This window comes from Somniosus microcephalus, chromosome 6 (genome assembly GCF_052327205.1).
Source record: "Somniosus microcephalus isolate GS21.2 chromosome 6, FLI_Smic_1.0, whole genome shotgun sequence".
Classification (NCBI taxonomy): domain Eukaryota; kingdom Metazoa; phylum Chordata; class Chondrichthyes; order Squaliformes; family Somniosidae; genus Somniosus; species Somniosus microcephalus.
In genome coordinates this window covers 250,863,296-250,884,416 of record NC_140992.1, presented here as the reverse complement: position 1 = coordinate 250,884,416, position 21,121 = coordinate 250,863,296, and the positions used below count along the sequence as shown (strand labels likewise).

The following is a 21,121-nucleotide window of genomic DNA, read 5'->3' as shown; positions in this document are numbered from 1 at the left end:
ATGCATGAATTTGAACCCCATTTTAATAGCAAGGTCAATAGTTACACTTTCATGTTTAAAAGTTAGCAATTGCTCTAAAATAACAGATAGTACTCCGCTTCAGATGGGCAATTGCTTATCATTGAAAAAAGCTCAGGAGCACAGATAGAAGAGGACCTCTCTCCCAACAAGGAGGGTATTTTTTTTTCTAGGCAGTTAGTTAAAGTAAGCAGTGGGGTTCCCCAGGGGTCGGTATTAGGACCATTGCTTTTCTTATTATATATAAATGACTTGGACTTGGGTATAGGGAGTACAATTTTGAAGTTTGCGGATGATACAAAACTTGGCAACGTAATAAATAGTGAAATAAAAACAGAAAATGCAGCATCCGTGGGGAGAGAAACAAAGTTAATATTTCAGGTCACTGACCTTTCACTAATAAATAGTGAGCAGGATAGTAGCAGACTTCAGGAGGACATAGACAGACTGGTGAAATGGGCAGACAGATGGCAGATGCAATTTAATGCAGATAAGTGTGAAGTGATGCACTTTGGGAGAACAACATGGAGAGGCAATATAATCTAAATGGTACTATTTTGAGAGGAGTGGAAGAGCAGGGGGACCTGGGAGGCATATTCACATATCTTTGAAGGTGGCAGGGCAAGTTGATAAGGCAGTTAAGAAACCATATTGAATACCTGGCTTTGTAAATAGGGACATTGAATACTAAAACAAAGAAGTCATGATAAACCTTTGCAAATCACTGGTTAGGCCTCAGCTGGAGTATTGTGTACAATTCTCGGCACCACAGTTTAGGAAGGATGTCCAGGCCTTGGAGAGGGTACAAAGGAGGTTTTCCAAGGTGATACCAGGGATGAGGGTCTTCAGTCTTGTGGAGAGATTGGAGAAGCTAGGATTGTTACTTAGAGCAGAGGTGGTTAAGGGGAGCCCTAATAGAGGTATTCAAAATTATGTTGGGTTTTGATAGAGCAAGTAGGGAGAAACTGTTTCCTCTGGCAAGTGGGTAGGTAACCAGAGGTCATAGATTTAAAACAATTGACAACAGAACTAGAGTAGAAATAGGGAGACATTTTTTTCAGACAGAGTGTTGTTAAGAACTGGAATGCACTACCTGAAAGGGTGGTGCAATCAGATTCCATAGGAACTTTCAAAGGGCAATTGGACATGTACTTGAAGAGGACTCATTTCCAGGGTTATAGGGAACTAAATTGGACAGCTCTTGGAAAGAGCTGGCAGAGACATGATGGGCTGATTGACCTCCATCTATTCTGTAAGATTCTATGGGGGAGAAATTCATTATAGCCCAGGAATGGGCGGTAACTTTTGAAAAGTTTGAAAATTAGCGGCAGGCACTAATGCTTCAGACTGCATGCAAAATTATGTCTCATTGCACAAAGAAAGGATTAGAGTGCTAAATCAAGCGCTAATGGCCTAGCTCAGTGGCGTTAAACTCGAAGCGCTGATCAATATCAGGTGCAGTGCAATCACAAGTCATCATTGCGACAGGCTCATTCCAGTTCTTAAAGGGGAGGTTCATTGATGCTGCACAACCTCATTCTCATCATTGCTGGCTGTGCAGCTGTTTCAGCCAGCAGCAGCAGGTCAAGGAGAAGGAGCCGGATGACTCAAGCAGTCGTAATGATGACAGATCCACGCCCCAGGGAGTGAGCCTGTAGATTCTGCGACCATGCATTGAAGGCGCTTGTGTTCGCAGTGGAAAGATGGAGGGCGGTGCTCTGCCCGGCAAGTGGCAGGAAGCCCTCGCCGCAGATCTTCCGCACCATGTGGAGGGAGGTAGCCCAGCACATCTCGGGCAGCACTGTGGCCCCCAGGATCCCCACACAGTGCAGGAAGAAATTGAACGACCTCACTCGGGTGGTCAGGGTGAGTCAATGCTTTTACAAATGCTACATATCACCATCTGAACCACAGTCCGCACACACTGCCCAAAGCACCACACCCCCAGCACTCACCCACCAACAATCTCTACCAACAACACTCACACCCACATCTCACACATTGCACACAATCACAGCTATTCAACTATGGCAGGCACATCACCCAGACACATTGCTCCACACTCACTCACACAATTTCCTTTCTCTTGCAGGCCAACATGGCTCACAACAGGAGGGAGCAGGAGCGCACAGGCGGGGGACAACCTGACACCCAACCATTGTCTGAGCTAGAGACTCGAGTGATGCAGATTATTGGGCGCCAGGTGGTGGACGCCGTGGCCACCAGTGACATTGACCCCCTTGGGGACAACAACGATATGTTCATCCCTACTCCTTCTTCTCACATCCCACTTCCATCTCACCCTACAAGCGTTTTGCACTTTCCAGCTAATCATGCTGTATGCATGCCTTTCTCCCTTCCTGCCCCCTCCCCTCACCTTAACCCGAATCTTCTGCCTTTAGGCTTTCAGATAATGAGCAAGCAGCTGAGCAGCCTGTCCCTGAAGGCACCATAGAGAGCGAGGCGGGAGAAGAGGAGGAGGAAGAACACATCGTGTCACTGCATGTCTCACCCGCAGGCACCAGCTCAGATACTGGCACTATGTGTTCTTTAGAGGCTAGTATAGTAGTGGGATCTGCACAGGGTGAGGCACCGGGGACGAGTGGGCTGCAGCAAGGCCAGGGGGGAAAGGGTTGCTCGGGAGCCAGCTCCCTGGAGGGCGAGTTCGCGAGCGAGTTCTGCTACACAGGACTCAGATGAGGACCTCAATGGGGAGGCCTTTAGAAGAAGGGTGATGGGCATGTACACGGAGATGATAGGTGCAATGGCAATGGTGCCTGAGAGCCTCTTGGCAATAGTAAGGAACGTGCAGGAGTCCACCTCCAACATTGCACAGAGCTCTGCGCACACCATGGAGCCCATCATTTCCAGTCTGCAAAGGATGGTGGACTTCCAGAGAGACCGTGGCGACCCAGAGCTGATGCCGCGTGTGATGGGCGATCTGGCAGCTTCCATTGCAGAACAGGCGGAAGCAACGCAATGTCTTAGTGCTGTGATGCAGTCCATGCTTGGTGGCATTCAATCTCAGACTGCTCTCATGCAGTCTCAGCTTGATGCAATGCAAGCTCTGACTGCTGCCATCGTGGCTGGGTCTACCACCGTCGACGGGGGCTTTCACGGTGTCGCAGCAGGTCAGCAATCTGTGCTGCAACAGATTGCTATGGAGGCTGAGGTGCTGCCCCGGGGAGTGGCAGTGGGTCAGTGGAGCAGGAAGCTGCTGTCCTCTCTCAGGATGACAGCATTCCTGCTCCCACCACTGCCACTCCGCCATTGTCCTTGTCGATGCCTGTCGCCCAGCCAGCCCAGACTGCTGCCGCCCATGCTGAGGCAGTGCAGTCTACAACCGGGCCTTCCAGGCCCAAAGCTGGTTGAGGGCTTCCTGCAAGCCCATCTGAAGTCTCCCGCACGGACACTCAGCAGCCTTCCACCAGCCGTGCTGCAGCCACTGGGCCAATACTTCGTAGGAGCACTAGAGTAGGCAAAGGCACAGTAAAGAGAGGCACTAAGGCATTGCACAAGGGTGAATAGGTAAAATTGTTGTTGTAAATAGGTGTTCACTGATTATTGATAAATTTATTAATTCAGTTTGTATTATTTTGTGGTGTCTCTCATTTCAGCTTTACGCTGTGATATGGCCTGCGACAGGGATGGAATGACGGGGATGTGGTGAGCAATGGGAACCTGGGGTTTAATTTATTGGAACCTCAGTCTGATGAGGCGGTCATGGACCGTCCTTCTGGAAGGCTGATTGAGTGGCTGCCTCCTCCCTCACTCCTGTTCCTCCTCCTCCTCGTCTTCCTCTTCCTCCTCGTCCTCCTCCTCTCCCTCCTCTTCTTCCTCCTCATGAGGTGACCCCCCAATCCCTGTTGGCAAGGGCTGGGCTCTCATAATGGCCAAGTTGTGGAGCATGTAGAAGACCACCATGAAATGGGACTCCCGCTCAGCCGAGTACTGGAGGACTTCTCCTGAGTGGTCAAGGCAGCGGAACTGTTGCTTGAGCACCCCAATGGTCTGCTCGATGATGTTCCTGGTGGCAGCATGGCTCTCATTATATGAGTGCTGGGCAGGAGTGTTGGGGTTGCTGAGGGGAGTCATGAGCCAGGTGGAGAGCGGATAGCCCTTGTCTCTGACCAGCCAGCCGTGAGCTTGACGTGGTGGCTGGAAGAATGCTACCACACCGGTCTGGCACAGGATGAAGCCATTGTGGCTGCTGCCAGGAGAGCGGGCATTGACATTGAGGATTCGCTGTCTGTGGTCACGCACCAACTAAGTGAGTGGTAGCCTTTGCGATTACGGAAGATCTCAGGATTGTTATGCGGTACCCGCAAAGCCACATGGGTGCAGTCAATGGCACCCTGCACCATGGGGAAGCCCGCTATCCTGGCAAAGCCACATGCACGTTTGTCCTGCTTCTCTCTGGTGATGGGGAAGGAAATGTAATCCCTTCTCCTACTGTAGAGAGGCTATGTGACCTCCCGGATGTAGCGATGGATGGCGAACTGCGAGATGTGAGCTATGTCTCCTGTTGCAGACTGGAAGGATCCGCTGGTGAAGAAATTGAGGGTGACGGTGAACTTGACTGCCACTGAGAGAGCCGTGGTCGCCCTGATCTGAGGCTCGAGGTCTGGTTGCAGGAGGTGGGAGAGTTCGGGGACCACATCCTTGGTGAAGAGGAGCCTTCTAATACACTGCTCCTCGCTTAATTGGAGGTAGGAAAAGTGCTCTCGGAATACCCTCAGAGGGTAAGGCCTCCTGTTGAGAGCCCTCATGACCCTCCTCCTCCCTCTGGCCACTTGTTGCAATCTTTCTCGCTGCCTCCGCTCCCTCCACCGTAGATCCTGGCGGGTGAGGTTGACTGACAGTACAGCCCCCATGAATGTAACCAAATGTAGCACTTTGATATGTTGTGAGAATAAATGTTAGTGCAATTGTTAGTAGGCACAACATTCCTGATGCTAAACAACCTTTAAATAACTGAATTAAACTGTTGCACAATGTCAAACTGACAAGGAAGCAGTGAAACAGCACTAACCTGACAGTTGCAACTCATTATTCATGATCCCTTTAAATAGCTCCCCTGGAGCCTGCATCCACCTGCTTCACCCCTCCTCTCCCTGTTGCTGTCAGGGCGAGGCACTAAGGCAGGGGGCGACAATGAATTTGGCAGATCGTGCACCCTGTGAGCATTGCATGCTCACTGACGTCACGATCTTCCTGGCGCTGAGGTCCCTGGCGGTAACTCGTAGCGACGGCGCTACTGGGGGGCCGGATTTGGTGTGCATTGCTGGATTCGCCTCGCCTACTGCATCAGCGCCCTGTTAGCGCCCCCGCCGGGCACTAACTGGAGGCACTAACCAACTGAATTTTTCCCCTGAAGATTCTAACCTGTCCATGAAAGGCAGGACATTTCAGGTCAGGCAGTCAATGGCCCATTCCAACTGTAAGTTCACTTACTGTCAGCTACCAATAAACCCTCAGCGAGGAAAGTTTGGAAAAAAAATCAAAGCTCTGTCCCCACTATGCTTAAGATTTGAAGGCCTCATGCAGGTTAAAAGAAGAGACTCTTCATGAGTTACCCAATTTTAGTGATTCACCTGATCAGGAAATGTCTATTACTAAAGAGATTATGGGCTGGAAATTGCAGGAGGAGGCTTCTCGTGGGCGAAAGCCTTTGAACCGCCCGTAAACTCCGCACCTACCTGGTGCCTCCGTACCTTTGAGGATTCACGCTCCTGGGCCTGCAGGCGTAGGCCTGTATAAAGACCCACGTATCCCAGGGGCGCAGGTGGTTCGCAAGCATCTCTGGGATCACATGGGCCAGCCCAACCACTCACAAAGGGAGATTCCCATTATGCTTATGATTCCATTTACGTACGGAATCCCCATAAGCATGAATAGGAATCCTTTAAATAGGAATCCCCTAAAAAACACACTTTCACAGCACTTAAACAAAAAATAAATCATCACATGTTCAAAATTAATTAAAATACAATTTAATTAAACATTTAAAACAAAAATTTAATTTTTTGAAAAATAAATTTAAACATTTTTCAAGGAGCCAAAAATAACGTAAACTAATTTTAAAGGTTTTGTATGGTTAAATCATTTAAAAAAAATTATTTTAATATTTACTTAAATCCTTACGCTAGTAAAAGAAGGCCTTACGACTGCTTTTACCAGGTGTAAGGGTTTCGTGGGCATTCACTGGTCAGTAGTTGGGCAAATAGCCCAACCCTGCGCCAGCGAATGTCCATTTCCCGGGGATGCGATGGATCTGTCAAGCTGAAACTTGACAGATTGCAAGTTCTGGATTTTCACGCATGTGCATCGCATGCATAAACCTGGAACATGCGGGGCACTTACAACTGCATAGACCCCGGAAAATCTGGGCCAATATGTTACATAGGATATACAGCACAGAAACAGGGCATTCGGCCCAACCAGTCCATGCCGGTGTTTATGCTCCACTCGAGCCTCCTCCTGTCTTTCCTCCTCTAACTCTATCAGCGTATCCCTCTATTCCCTTCTCCCTCATATGCTTATCTAACTGCACCTTGAATGCATCTATACTATTCGCTTCAACCACTCCCTGTGGTAGCGAGTTCCACATTCTCACCACACTGGGTAAAAAGGTTTCTTCTGAACTCCCTATTTGATTTCTTGGTGACTATCTTATATTGATGGCCTCTAGTTTTGTTCTTCCCCACAAGTGGAAACACTCTTTCTGCATTTACTCTATCAAAACCTTTCATGATTTTAAAGACCTCTATTAGGTCACACCTCAACCTTCTCTTTTCAAGAGAAAAAAAGGACCCAACCTATTCATTCTTTCCTGTTAGGTGTACCCTCGCATTTCTGGTATCATCCTTGTAAATCTTCTCTGCACCCTCTCCAGTGCCTCTATATCCTTTTTATAATATGGCGACCAGAATTGCACACAGTACTCCAAGTGTGGGCGATACAAGTTTAGCATAACGTCACTATTTTTCAATTCTATCCCTCTAGAAATAAACCCTAGTGCTTGGTCTGCTTTTTTATGGCCTTGTTAACCTGTGTCGATACTTTTAATGATTTGTGTATTTGTACCCTTAGATTCCTTTGCTCCTCTACCCCATTTAGATTCTTATTTTCCAAGTAATATGTGACCTCCCTATTTTTCTTACCAAAATGTAATACCTCACATTTATCTGTGTTGAATTTCATTTGCCAATTATATGCCCATTCTGCAAGTTTATTAATGTCTTCATGTAATTTGTTGCAGTCCTCCTCAGTATTGGCTATGTCCCCCAATTTGGTGTAATCCGCAAATTTGGAAATTGTGTTTTTGATTCCAAAGTCTAAATCGGTAATATAAATTGTGAACAACAGTGGTCCCAGCACTGATCCTTGTGGAACACCACTACCCACCTTCTGCCACTCTGAATAGCTACCCTTTACCCCTACTCTCTGCTTTCTGTCTTGAAGCCAGCTAGCAATCCATTCTGCTACTTGTCCCCTGACTCCACATTCCCTGATCCTATGCATCAGTCTATTATGTGGTACCTTATCGAAGGCCTTTTGAAAATCTAGATAAATTGCATCTACTACATTACCCTTGTCTACTCTCTGTTAACTTTTCAAAAAATTCAATTAGGTTGGTCAAGCAAGACTTTCCCATTTGAAATCCATGCTGACTATTTATTATTATATTTTTCATTTCTTGATTTTCTTCTATTTTCTCCTTTAGTAGGGATTCCATTATTTTTCCTACCACCGATGTTAAGCTGACTAGCCTATAGTTCCCTGGACATGTTCTATCTCCCTTCTAAAATATAGGTACTACGTTAGCGATCCACCAGTCCTCTGGCACTACACTGTTTCTAACGAATTACTAAATAGGTTTAGTAATGCCTCTGCTATTTCTTCCCTGGATTCTTTTAAAAGGCACAGATGTAATCTTTCCAGACATGGGGTTTTATCCTCTTTGAGTTTCATTAGTTTATTTAGTATATCTCCTCGATTTATTTTAAATGCAGTTAACTCATTACTAATCTCATCATCCGATGTCATCTCTACCTGTTCTATCTCCCTGGTAAATACTGAAGCAATGTAATTATTTAATATCTCCTTTGCACCATCTACAAGGCACAAGTAAGGAGTGTGATGGAATACTCTCCACTTGCCTGAATGAGTGCAGCTCCAACAACACTCAAGAAGCTTGACACCATCCAGGACAAAGCAGCCCGCTTGATTGGCACCCCATCTACCACCTTAAACATTCACTCCCTCCACCACCAGCGTACCGTGGCTGCAGTGTGTACCATCTTCAAGATGCACTGCAGCAACTTGCCAAGGCTTCTTCGGCAGCACCTTCCAAACCCGTTACCTCTTCCACCTAGAAGGACAAGGGCAGCAGGTGCATGGGAACACCATCACCTGCAAGTTCCCCTCCAAGTCACACACCATCCCGACTTAGAAGTATATTGCTGTTCCTTCATCGTCACTGGGTCAAAATCCTGGAACTCCCTCCCTAACAGCACTGTGGGAGTACCTTCACCACACGGACTGCAGCGGTTCAAGAAGGCAACTCACCACCACCTTCTCAAGGGCAATTAGGGACGGGCAAAAATTGCTGGCCTTGCCAGTGATGCCCACATCCCATAAAGAAATGTAAAAAAATCTCTGCCTTCTATCTATTGCTGCCTGTGGTATTATCCTGTCTATCCTTTAGTGGCCCTATTCCCATCCCGACCTTCCTTTTTTTATTTATGTGCCTGGAAAATATTTTACTATTTTACTTTATGTTCCTTGATAATTAATTTCATAGTTCCTCTTTGCCTTCCTAATTGTTTTTTTTTACTTCTCTCCTAACCCCTTCATATTCTTCCTTATCGTACTCTTCCCTGCTGCCCATGTACTTAATGTATGCCTCTTTCTTTACCCTCAATTTTTCCCTTATGGCTTTACTCATCCACGGTGTCTCATTAGTGTTTAGTTTGTTCTTGTTTATTAGTGGAATATATTTTTCCTGGACTGTGTTGAACACCATTTTAAATGTTTCCCATTGCTGTTCTACATCATTGTTTGTCAATACTGTTGTCCATTTTATTTTCCCAAGTAGTATTCTCAGCTCCTCAAAATCAGCTTTTCCCTAATCTATTACCCTGGTCTTTGTCATATCTATGTCCTTCTCAATTATTATCTTAAAGCATATTATATTATGGTCACTATTGCCTAGATGTTCCCCTACTTTTACTTCTCTTATCTGCTCTGGTTCATTCCCCATTACTAGATCCAATAGCAAACCCTCCTTTGTTGGGCTTTTTACATACTGGGTTAGAAAGGAGTCCTGTACACATTGTAGGAACTCCATTCCCTTATCCCCTTTACTGACCTCTTCTGTCCAATTAATATCTGGGTAGTTGAAATCCACCATGATTATTATTTTATGTTTTTTACTCATTTCCCTAATTTGTTTGCATATTTCTTCCTCCACCTCCCTTCTACCTCCCTTCCATCTGTAGACTACCCCTATTAATGTGATTAATCCTTTATTATCTTTTATCTCTATCCATATGGGTTCTATTTTTGTCTTGCTGATAGCTGCATCACTTTTTTCTACTGCCAGTATGTTATCCCTAATAAGTACAGCTACTCCACCGCCCCTTTTCCCCTCTATCTTTTCTAAATATGTTATACCCTGCAATGTTTAATTCCCAGTCCTGATTTTTCTGTAGCCATGTCTCAGTAATCCCTACTATGTCTGGTTCCTCGCAATGCATGATAGCTTCCAGCTTCTCTGTTTTATTACGGACACTGTGTGCATTGCTGTACAGACAGATTAACTCATTTTTAATAGCAGTTCCTCTCATTTTATTGTTAACCATCTTTTTAAACTCCTGTTCTATAACTCTATTTATTCCCTGGTCATTAATGTCCTCCCTTACTTTACTCTTTCCTATGCTCTCCTTTCCTGTTTTGTTTATATTTAGGCTGGTTTCATTTCTTGTAGATCCCTCCCCCCATCTTACTAGTTTAAAGCCTTTGCCGCCTCCCTATTTACTCTTTCCGCTAGGTCACGGGTCCCACCCCGGTTCAGGTGGGGCCCGTTCCATCGGTACAGCTCCTTTCTGCCCCAGCACTGGTGCCAATGTCTCATGAAAAGGAACCCCTCTTTCCCACACCAGCCCTTTAGCCACGTGTTCATTCTCCTGACCTGACTGTTTCTATGCCAATTTGCATGTGGCTTGGGCAATAATCCAGAGATTATTACCCTCGAGGTCGTTTGTTCCAACATGGACCATGACAACTGGATTTACCCCGCTCCCTTTCCAAATTCCTCTCCAGCCACCGCGAGATATCCCTTACCCTGGCAACGGGTAGGCAACACACCCTTTGAAATTCTCGTTCTTGGCTGCATTATTATGTTATTTAATCCTATTGTATCATTTTGTCACTTTCTGGTTTACATAACTCAGTGTACCAAAGAACAACACAACAGATAACCAAAGAAAGAAGCTACCCTTGGTAATAGTAGGTGCAGCATTATCTAACATTTATACTGGCAAAAGGCAACAAACCTATATTATCACCCAAATGCACTCTGAGAACCAGTTTGACATTTTCTGGATTTGAAGATATGCTAAGGTGGATTTTCTTCTCTTTAATTTTAGTTTATCATTTGGTTATTTCAACAATAACTTACATAGTGTTTTTAATCCATTGGTTGCAGTAAGTTATATCTGGACAGTGCCCAAGCTCTTATTTCCCCGTTGCTATCCCCCCACAAAAATAATCCTTTATTCTATCTGAATTGCCCATAACAGCTTACCAGGATGGACTGGATCCTGAGTTGTCATGCCACAGTCGAATGCTCTGGAGACCCCCAAGTGGGAAAAGAGTTGTTAGGAGATATCCATCAACGCCTCCTCTCTCAAAGATAGGTTTCTCAAGGTCAGTAAGGAAATGTGGGTCACTCTCTCCCTCAGTGCCATACAATGTAATAGTCACCTGAATAACAAAAGATATCAAAATGCAAAGAACTAACAGAAATACATTTGCATAAACCCATAGAAGTTTCAGACATCAGGAAGCTCATTTAAAAAAAAATAAAGCTGATTTCACTCCAACAAAGTCAAGTTCTTCAATCAAAACCAAATTCTATTTAACAGTGATAGTGAATCTTACACAAATGCTCCCTCTCATTTCTATAGCACAAACCCCATCTTATGTATAAGTTTTTCTACTATCTTGTGTGTGTGTGTGTGTGTGTGTGTGTGTGTGCGCGCACAATGTGTGCATGCATGTCTGCGTGTTTATTCTAAACCTCTGCACTGCACGGCAGTATTTTGTGGTGACCATTTACCTTTGTTCTATAGATTGTCTCATTAATGGACAAGTCACGTTATAGAAGCACCACAATATATTTTTTATGCGTTCCAGGATGTGGGCATCGCTGGCAAGGCCAGCATTTATTGCCCATCCCTAGTTGCCCTTGAGAAGGTGGTGGTGAGCCACCTTCTTGAACCGCTGCAGTCCATGTGGTGAAGGTACACCCACAGTGCTGTTAGGGAGGGAGTTCCAGGATTTTGACCCAGCGACAATGAAGGAACAGCGATATATTTCCAAGTCAGGATGGTGTGTAACTTGGAGGGTAACTTGGAGGTGGTGGTGTTTCCATGCACCTGCTGCCCTTGGCCTTCTAGGTGGTAGAGGTCATGGGTTTGGGAGGTGCTGCCGAAGAAGTCTTGGCGAGTTGCTGCAGTGTATCTTGTAGATGGTACACACTACAGCCACGGTACGCCAGTGGTGCAGAAAGTGAATGTTTAAGGTGGTGGATGGGGTGCCAATCAAGTGTCCTGGATGGAGTCGAGCTTCTTGAGTGTTGTTAGAGCTGCACTCATCCAGGCAAGTGGAGAGAATTCCATCACACTCCTTACTTGTGCCTTGTAGATGGTGGAAAGGCTTTGGGGAGTCAGGAGGTGAGACACTTGCCGCAGAATATCTAGCCTCTGACCTGCTCTTGTAGCCACGGTATTTATGTGGCTGGTCCAGTTAAGTTTCTGGTCAATGGTGACCCCCCAGGATATTGATGGTGGGGGATTTGGCGATGGTAATGCCGTTGAATGTCAAGGGGAGGTGGTCAGAATCTCGCTTGTTGGAGATAGTCATTGCCTGGCACTTCTGTGGTACGAATGTTACCTGCCACTTATCAGCCCAAGCCTGAACGTCGTCCAGGTCTTCTTGCATGCGGGCATGGATTGCTTCATTATCTGAGGAGTTGTGAATGGCACTGAACACTGTGCAGTCATCAGCGAACATCCCCACTTCTGACCTTATGATAGAGGAAAGGTCGATGAAGCAGCTGAAGATGGTTGGGCCTAGGAGCCCTGAGGAGCTCCTGCAGTGATGTCCTAGGGCTGAGATGATTGCCTGCCAACAACCACAACCATCTTTCTTTGTGCTAGGTATGACTCCAGCCAGTGGAGGGTTTTCCCCCTGATTCCCATTGACTTCAGTTTTACTAGGGCTCCTTGATGCCACACTCGGTCAAATGCTGCCTTGATGTCAAGAGCAGTCACTCTCACCTCACCTCTGGAATTTAGCTCCTTTGTCCATGTTTGGACCAAGGCTGTAATGAGGTCGGGAGCAGAGTGGTCTTGGCTGAACCCAAACTGGGCATCAGTGAGCAGGTTATTGGTGAGTAAGTGCCGCTTGATAGCACTGTCGATGACACCTTCCATCACTTTGCTGATGATTGAGAGTAGACTGATGGGGTGGTAATTGGCTGGGTTGGATTTGTCCTGCTTTTTGTGGACAGGACATACCTGGGCAGTTTTCCACATTGTCGGATAGATGTCAGTGTTGTAGCTGTACTGGAACAGCTTGGCTAGAGGAGCGGCTAGTTCTGGAGCATAAGTCTTCAGCACGATAGCCAGGATGTTGTCGGAGCCCACAAGCTTTGCTGTATCTAGTGTGCTCAGCGATTTCTTGATATCACGTGGAGTGAATCGAATTGGCTGAAGACTGGCTTCTGTGATGGTGGCGACCTTGGGAGTAGGCCGATATGGATCATCCACTCGGCACTTCTGGCTGAAGATGGTTGCAAATGCTTCAGCCTTGTCTTTTGCACTCACATACTGGGCTCCGCCATCATTAAGGATGGGGATATTCATGGAGCCTCCTCCTCCCGTTAGTTGTTTAATGGTCCACCACCATTCACGACTGGATGTGGCAGGACTGTAGAGCTTTGATCTGATCCGTTGATTGTGGGATCGCTTAGCTCTGTCTATAGCATGCTGCTTCCGCTTTTTAGCATGCATGTAGTCCTGTTTTGCAGCTTCCCCAAGTTGGCACCTCATTTTTAGGTATGCTTGGTGCTGCTCCCGGCATGCCCTTCTATACTCCTCATTGAACCAGGGTTGGTCCCCTGGCTTGGTGGTAATGCTAGAGTGAGGGTTATGCCAGCCCATGATGTTACAGATTGTGGTGGAATACAATTCTGCTGCTGCTGGTGGCCCACAGCGCCTCATGGATGGCCAGTTTTGAGCTGCTAGATCTGTTCTGAATCTATCCCATTTAGCACAATGGTAGTGCCACCAAACACGATGGAGGGTGTCCTCAGTGTGAAGACGGGACTTCATCTCCAGAATGACTGTGTGGTGGTCACTGCTACCAATGCTGTCATGGACAGATGCATCAGCGACAGGTAGATTGGCGAGGACGAGGTCAAGTAGGTTTTTCCCACGTGTTGGTTTTCTCACCACCTGTCGCAGGCCCAGACTGGCAGTTATGTCTTTTAGGATTGGCTAAAGACTAGCTTCTGTGATGGTTGGGACCTCAGGAGGAGGCCAATATGGATCATCCACTCGACACTTCTGGCTGAAGATGGTTGCAAACACTTCAACCTTGTCTTTTGCACTCACGTGCTGGGCTCCGCCATCATTGAGGATGGGGATATTCATGGAGCTTCCTCCTCCCGTTAGTTGTTTAATTGTCCACCACCATTCCCAACTGGATGTGGTGGGACTGCAGAGCTTTGAACTGATCCTTTGATTGTGGGATCGCTTAGTTCGGTCTATAGCATGCTGCTTCCGCTGTTTAGCATGCATGTAGTCCTGTGTTGCAGCTTCCCCAGGTCATTTTCAGGTACGCCTGGTGCTGCTCCTGGCATGCTCTTCTGCACTTCTCACTGAACCAGGGTTGGTCCCCTGCCTTGATGGTAATGGTAGAGTGAGGGATATGCCAGCCCATGAGGTTACAGATTGTGGTGGAATACAATTCTGCTACTGCTGATGGCCCACAGCACCTCATGGGTGCCCAGTTTTGAGCTGCTAGATCTGTTCTGAATCTATCCCATTTAGCATGATGGTAGTGCCACACAACACGATTGAGGGTGTCCTCAGATGCATCTGCGACAGGTAGATTGGTGAGGACGAGGTCAAGTAGGTTTTTCCCATGTGTTGGTTCTCTCACCACCTGCTGCAGGCTCAGTCTGGCAGCTATGACCTTCAGGACTTGGCCAACTTGGTTAGTAGTGGTGCTACCGAGCCACTCTTGATGATGGACATTGAAGTCCCCCACCCAGAGTACATTCTGTGCCCTTGCTACTCTCAGTGCTTCTTTCCAAGTGGTGTTCAACATGGAGAAGTACTGATTCATCAGCTGAGGGAGGGCGGTAGGTGGCAATCAGCAGGAGGTTTCCTTGCCCATGCTTGACCTGAAGCCATGAGACCTCATGGGGTCCGAAGTCAATGTTGCAGACTCCCAGGGCCACTCTCCCCCAACTGTATACCACTGTGTTGCCACCCCTGGTGTGTCTGTCCTGCCGGTGGGACAGGACATACCCAGGGATGGTGATGGAGGTATCTGGGACATTAGCTGAAAAGTATGACTATGTCAGGCTATTGCTTGACAGCTCTCACAAGTTCCCAGATGTTAGTGAGGAGGACTTTGCAGGGTCAACGGGGCTGGGTGTGCCTTTGTGTCTGAAGCCAGTGCCGAGGTCCATGCCGGGTGGTCCATCCAGTTTTATTCTTATTATTGTTTCTCGTAGCAGTTTGTTACAATTGAGTGGCTTGCTAGGCCATTTCAGAGGACAGTTAAGAGTCAACCTCATTGGTGTGGGTCTGGAATCACATATAGGCCAGACTGGGTAAGGACGGCAGGACATTAGTGAACCAGATGCTTTTTTTTAATGACAATCTGATAGTTTCATGGTCACAATTACTGATACTAGCATTTTGTTCCTGATTTATTTAATTAACTGAATTTAAATTCCCCAGCTACCATTTGTGGGATTTGAACTCACATTAGTCCAGGTCCCTGGATTACTAGCCCAGTAACATAACCACTATGCTACCGTTCCCGAGATATAACATTTTCCTAATCTGGTCCCGAAGTTGAGACAAAGCAAGTGCATCATCTTACTGCAGTGTACAGACTGCACAGCTTAAGGTCTGACCAATGTCTGTCAGCTGTCTTATCCAGTATGCCTCAGCTCTTAAATATTTAGAATGTGCTCCACTTCAAAGCAAGTAGCGACGGACAAGTTAGCTCCATTTCCCCCCATGTTTCAATTCTGGTCTAAATTAATAACAGTAACATGTTGAGCTCCCAGCAAGAGCCCCTTTTGTCTAAAGGACAGGTTTTGTTGAACTAAAACTCGACTCACTTTTAAGAGTGATTGTATGTAGCTAACAAATTGATTATTATTTTGAATGTATTTACGAAAAGTGACAAATTGGGATTCTTTGCTCCTCTACTTTCACTTTCCACTAAAGTAATTTAGGGGCCAATTTCCTCGGAGCCTCACCCGCTCCACTGCAGAAACCTCGTTTGCACCAAACTTCCAGCAAAGTTACGGTGGCGAAGCGGGAGAAGCCCCGGCAAGATACCCAGCAAAATACTTTAGAAATAGTTCAGTTGCAGTTTAAGGCATATTAGGAATCATGCCACAGGGCTGACCGACTAAATCTTCAATGCAAGTTCTCCTGAAGTGATTAAAATAGAATCTTCACTAAATTCTGTCCGATTTATAAAGCTTTGAAGCTTCTTACATAGAATTACATAGAATTTACAGCACGGAAACAGGCCATTCAGCCCAACAGGTCTATGCCAGTATTTATGTGTCACACGAGCCTCCTCCCAGCTGACTTCATCTCACCCTATCAACATATCAATGATTCTCCATAGAATAAATCCAGACAGACGTTCAGGAGGGCAAGAACTTTAAGCAGTTTTTAATTCTAAAAGTGAAGAATAGTTAAAACATTAGAGGAATTTCAAGGACCTTTCTGCAACTCTGTGTTCTCCAGCAACACAAGCTGGCACCTTAGAAACATAGAAGATAGTAGCAGGAGTAGGCCATTCGGCCCCTCGAGCCTCCTCCGCCATTCAATGAGATCATGGCTGATCATCCAAATTCAGTACCCGGTCCCTGCTTTCTCCCCATATCCCTTGATCCCTTTAGCCTTAAGAAATATATCTAACTCCTTCTTGAATATATTTAATGAATTGGCCTCTACTGCCTTCTGTGGTAGAGAATTCCACAGGTTCACCACTCTGGGTGAAGAAATTCCTCCTCATTTCTGTCCTAAATGGCTTACCCCTTATCCTTAGACTGTGATCTCTGGTTCTGGACTCCCCGGCCATCGGGAACATCCTTCCTGCATCTAGTCTGTCCAATCCTGTCAGAATTTTATAAGTTTCAATGAGATCCCCTCTCATTCTTCTAAACTCCAGCGAGTATAAGCCCAATCGACCCAATCTCTCCTCATACGTCATTCCTGCCATCCCAGGTATCAGCCTGGTGAATCTTCGCTGAACTCCCTCCATGGCAAGAACATCCTTCCTCAGATAAGGCAACCAAAACTGCACACAATACTCCAGATGTGGTCTCACCAAGGCCCTGTACAACTGCAGCAAGACATACTTGTTCCTGTACTCAAACCCTCTCGCTACGAAGGCCAACATACCATTTGCCTTCTTAACCGCCTGCTGCACCTGCATGCTTACCTTCAGCGACTGGTGCACAAGGACACCCAGGTCTCGTTGCACTTCCCCTTCTCCCAATCTATTTCCATTCAGATAATAATCCGCCTTCCTGTTTTTGACACCAAAGTGGATAACCTCGCATTTATCCACGTTATATTGCATCTGCCATGCTTCTGCCCAATCACCCAACCTGTCCAAATCATCCTGGAGTTTCTCGGCATTCTCCTCACAGCACACACGCCCACCCAGCTTTGTGTCATCTGCAAACTTGGAAATATTACATCTAGTTCCCTCGTCTAGATCATTAATATATATTGTGAATAGCTGGGGTCCAAGGACTGATCCCTGCGGTACCCCACTAGTCACTGCCTGCCACTCGGAAAAAGACCCGTTTATTCCAACTCTTTGCTTTCTGTCTGCCAACCAGTTCTCTATCCAAGTCAACACCTTCCTTAACTTTAGTTTAGGGACTATAAATCAGCAACACAGAAAAGACTATGGCCTAGAAATTCAGTGCCCTTAGCGCCGATTTTGCGGCGCTAGAGGGCCTAGCGCTGCAATTGGCGCCGGCGCCTAAATTGCCTGGGGCCCTTCCGCCGCGGTAGACCGGTAGCGCTGCGCCGGCACCGATGACGTCATCGGTGTGCGCAGCGTCCCGGTTGCCATGCCGACGGGCCCCAGCGCCGAAATTCAGTTGCGGCCGCCTCGCCCGTGGCAGCCGCAACTAAGACTCTGGCAACAGAGTCCAACATGTTTTTGCGCCGGCGCATTAAAGGCCCCACGGCGGCCGGCCGCTTTCCCGCCGGCCGCCTGGCCGCAGCTCCCTCGCCGGACTTCCCCCCCCCCCCCCCCCCCCCGGAACAGAAGCAAGCCCGGCACTTGTCCGAGGTGCCGGGCTCATTTTTAAAAAGATTTTCGCGGGCCGCGGCCGGGTGCAGGCAGCTCCTCCTTAAGGGAAGGAGGAGGCCTGCACTTCCCGAACCTGCCGCACCGCAGCGGGCGCCGCAGCGCCGGAATAGCGCTGAATTTCGGCGCTATTCTGGCGCTGCGGCGCCCGCTGCGGTGCGGCAGGTTCGGGAAGTGCAGGCCTCCTCCTTCCCTTAAGGAGGAGCTGCCTGCACCCGGCCGCGGCCCGCGAAAATCTTTTTAAAAATGAGCCCGGCACCTCGGACAAGTGCCGGGCTTGCTTCTGTTCCGGGGAGGGAGCTGCGGCCAGGCGGCCGGCGGGAAAGCGGCCGGCCGCCGCGGGGCCTTTAATGCGCCGGCGCAAAAACATGTTGGACTCTGTTGCCAGAGTCTTAGTTGCGGCTGCCACGGGCGAGGCGGCCGCAACTGAATTTCGGCGCTGGGGCCCGTCGGCATGGCAACCGGGACGCTGCGCACACCGATGATGTCATCGGTGCCGGCGCAGCGCTACCGGTCTACCGTGGCGGAAGGGCCCCAGGCAATTTAGGCGCCGGCGCCAATTGCAGCGCTAGGCCCTCTAGCGCCGCAAAATCGGCGCTAAGGGCACTGAATTTCTAGGCCTATACCTGTACTGGGCAATTCACTCTAGATCAATTTAGTTATAAGGAGTGGTTTCTCTGCTCAGTAACACGCAATTCTGTCCACTAAGCAAATTCTCTGCTATGCAACTAGCATAAATTAAGACTAATATCGCCAAAGAACTGGGTGGTTGTTTATTCAAGAAAAATTGAATCATCATTTCCATTTTAATTGCTGGGGAGTCTTAGTCTGCAGTTATTCTTGTACTTCTGTATTTATTTTTAATCATTCACGGCATGTGGACATTGCTGGCAAAGCCAGCATTAATTGCCCTCGAGAAGGTGGTGATGAGCCACCTTCTTGAACCGCTGCAGTCCGTGTGGTGAAGGTGCTCCCACAGTGCTGTTAGGGAAGGAGTTCCAGAATTTTGACCCGGCAACAATGAAGGATCGGCGATATATTTCCAAGTCAGGATGGTGTGTGACTTGGAGGGGAACTTGCAGGTGATGGTGTTCCCTTTTAGGTGGTAGAGGTCAGGGGTTTGGGAGGTGCTGTCAAAGAAGCCTTGGCGAGTTGCTACACTGCATCTTGTAGATGGTAAACACTTTAAGTGAAGTGATTGCGGATGTAAATCAACATGAAAGGTACAGGCCCTGATCTAACTCCAGGCTCACTCAGACAAAGCAGTGTTGCATTCTCTCCAGGAAGCCATCTTGCACCACTTTGGCATTGCATTAATTGAAGTATGACTCCAGTCCTCTGTTAAGCCCAATTTAAAAAGTTCTCATGCAGTTCCTTGGATCTCCTGAGTGCATTATAAACTTACTATTGAATGCTTTTAGGGTAGATGCACCATTCGAGACTCGTCAGATACTGACGCAGTCCGTGTCCATATGAGAGTGGTGAACCTGTGGAATTCTCTGCAAACAGAGGGCGGTGGAGGCCAGTTCATTAAGTATATTCAAGAAAGAGTTGGATATATTTCTTAAGGCTAAAGGGATCAAGGGATATGGGGAGAAGGCAGGGACCGGGTACTGAATTTGGATGATCAGCCACGATCTCATTGAATGGCGGAGCAGGCTCGAAGGGCCGAATGGCCTACTCTTGCTCCTATCTTCTATGTATCTATGTATCTATGACCTGGACAACATTCAGACTTGGGCTGACAAGTGGCAAGTAACATTCGCTCCACACAAGTGCCAGGCAATGACCATCTCCAACAAGCGAGACTCTAACCATCTCCCCTTGACATTCAATGGCATTACCATCGCTGAATTCCCCACTATCAATATCCTGGGGGTTACCGTTGATCAGAAACTGAACTGGACCAGCCATATAAATACTGTGGCTACAAGAGCAGGCCAGAGGCTGGGAATTCTGCGGCGAGTGTCTCACCTCCTGACTCCCCAAAGCCTTTCCACCATCTACAAGGCACAAGTCAGGAGTGTGATGGAATACTCTCCACTTGCCTGGATGAGTGCAGCTCCAACAACACTCAAGAAGCTCGACACCATTCAGGATGAAGCAGCCCGCTTGATTGGCACTCCATCCACCACTTTCAACATTCACTCCCTCCACCACCGGCGCACTGTGGCTGCAGTGTGTACCATCTACAAGATGCACTGCAGCAACTCGCCAAAGCTCCTTCAACAGCACCTTCCAAACCCGCGACCTCTACCACTTAGAAGGACAAGGGCAGCAGACGCATGGGAACATCACCACCTACAAGTTCCCCTCCAAGCCACACACCATCCTGACTTGGACCTGTATTGCCGTTCCTTCACTGTCGCTGGGCCAAAATCCTGGAACTCCCTTCCTAACAGCATTGTGGGTGTACCTACACCATATGGACTGCAGCGGTTCAAGAAGGCGGCTCACCACCATCTTCTCAAGGGCAATTAGGGATGGGCACTAAATGCAGACGTAGCCAGCGACGCCCACATCCCATCAATGAATAAAAATTAAAAAATCCACACTCTCAAAACAAACAAAAACACACAAGGCGATCGGAATTCAGTGTACACCCTAGTGAGCAGAGCGCAAATCACAACTTGCAGTGTAGCAAGTTTTCTGGTTTCACAATTTGCATACGATACTTTCAAACCAGTAATGTACTATAACTACTGCTTTATTGTGTAAAGGCCTTGTTGTCCTTAACTGAAGAACAACAAGGCCTCAGGAGCAGATGGAATCCCTGCCGAGGCACTAAAGCATGGTGGAGAAGCACTACTGGTGCGATTTCATGAACTAATTTCTCTTATCTGGAAGGAGGAGAGCATGCCAGGGGATCTCAGAGACGCCGTAATTGTGACCATCTTCAAGAAAGGTGACAAGTCCGATTGCGGTAATTACAGAGGAGTTTCCCTGCTGTCTGCCACAGGGAAAGACATTGCAAGAATCCTCCTCAATTGCCTCCTCCCAGTGGCCCAAGAGCTCCTCCCAGAGTCGCAATGCGGATTCCGCCCACTAAGGGGCACAATGGACATGATCTTCACCGCACGCCAATTACAAGAGAAATACAGGGAACAGCACCAACCGCTGTACATGGCCTTCTTTGATCTCACAAAGGCCTTCGACACTGTCAACCATGAGGGATTATGGAGTGTCCTCCTCAAATTTGGCTGCCCTCAAAAGATTGTCACCA

The 21,121-nt window shown here is 47.5% G+C and overlaps 1 protein-coding gene across 1 annotated transcript in view; it reads right to left on the bottom strand.

The window, feature by feature from the left end:
- Positions 1-21,121, bottom strand: part of pkd1l2a (polycystic kidney disease 1 like 2a) — a 190,539-nt gene that overhangs the window by 57,131 nt on the left and 112,287 nt on the right. Inside the window, exon 26 of the mRNA XM_085992056.1 lies at positions 10,829-11,007. Within this exon, the coding sequence (XP_085848182.1) occupies positions 10,829-11,007 (179 nt within the window). The remainder of the gene's footprint in view (positions 1-10,828; positions 11,008-21,121) is intronic.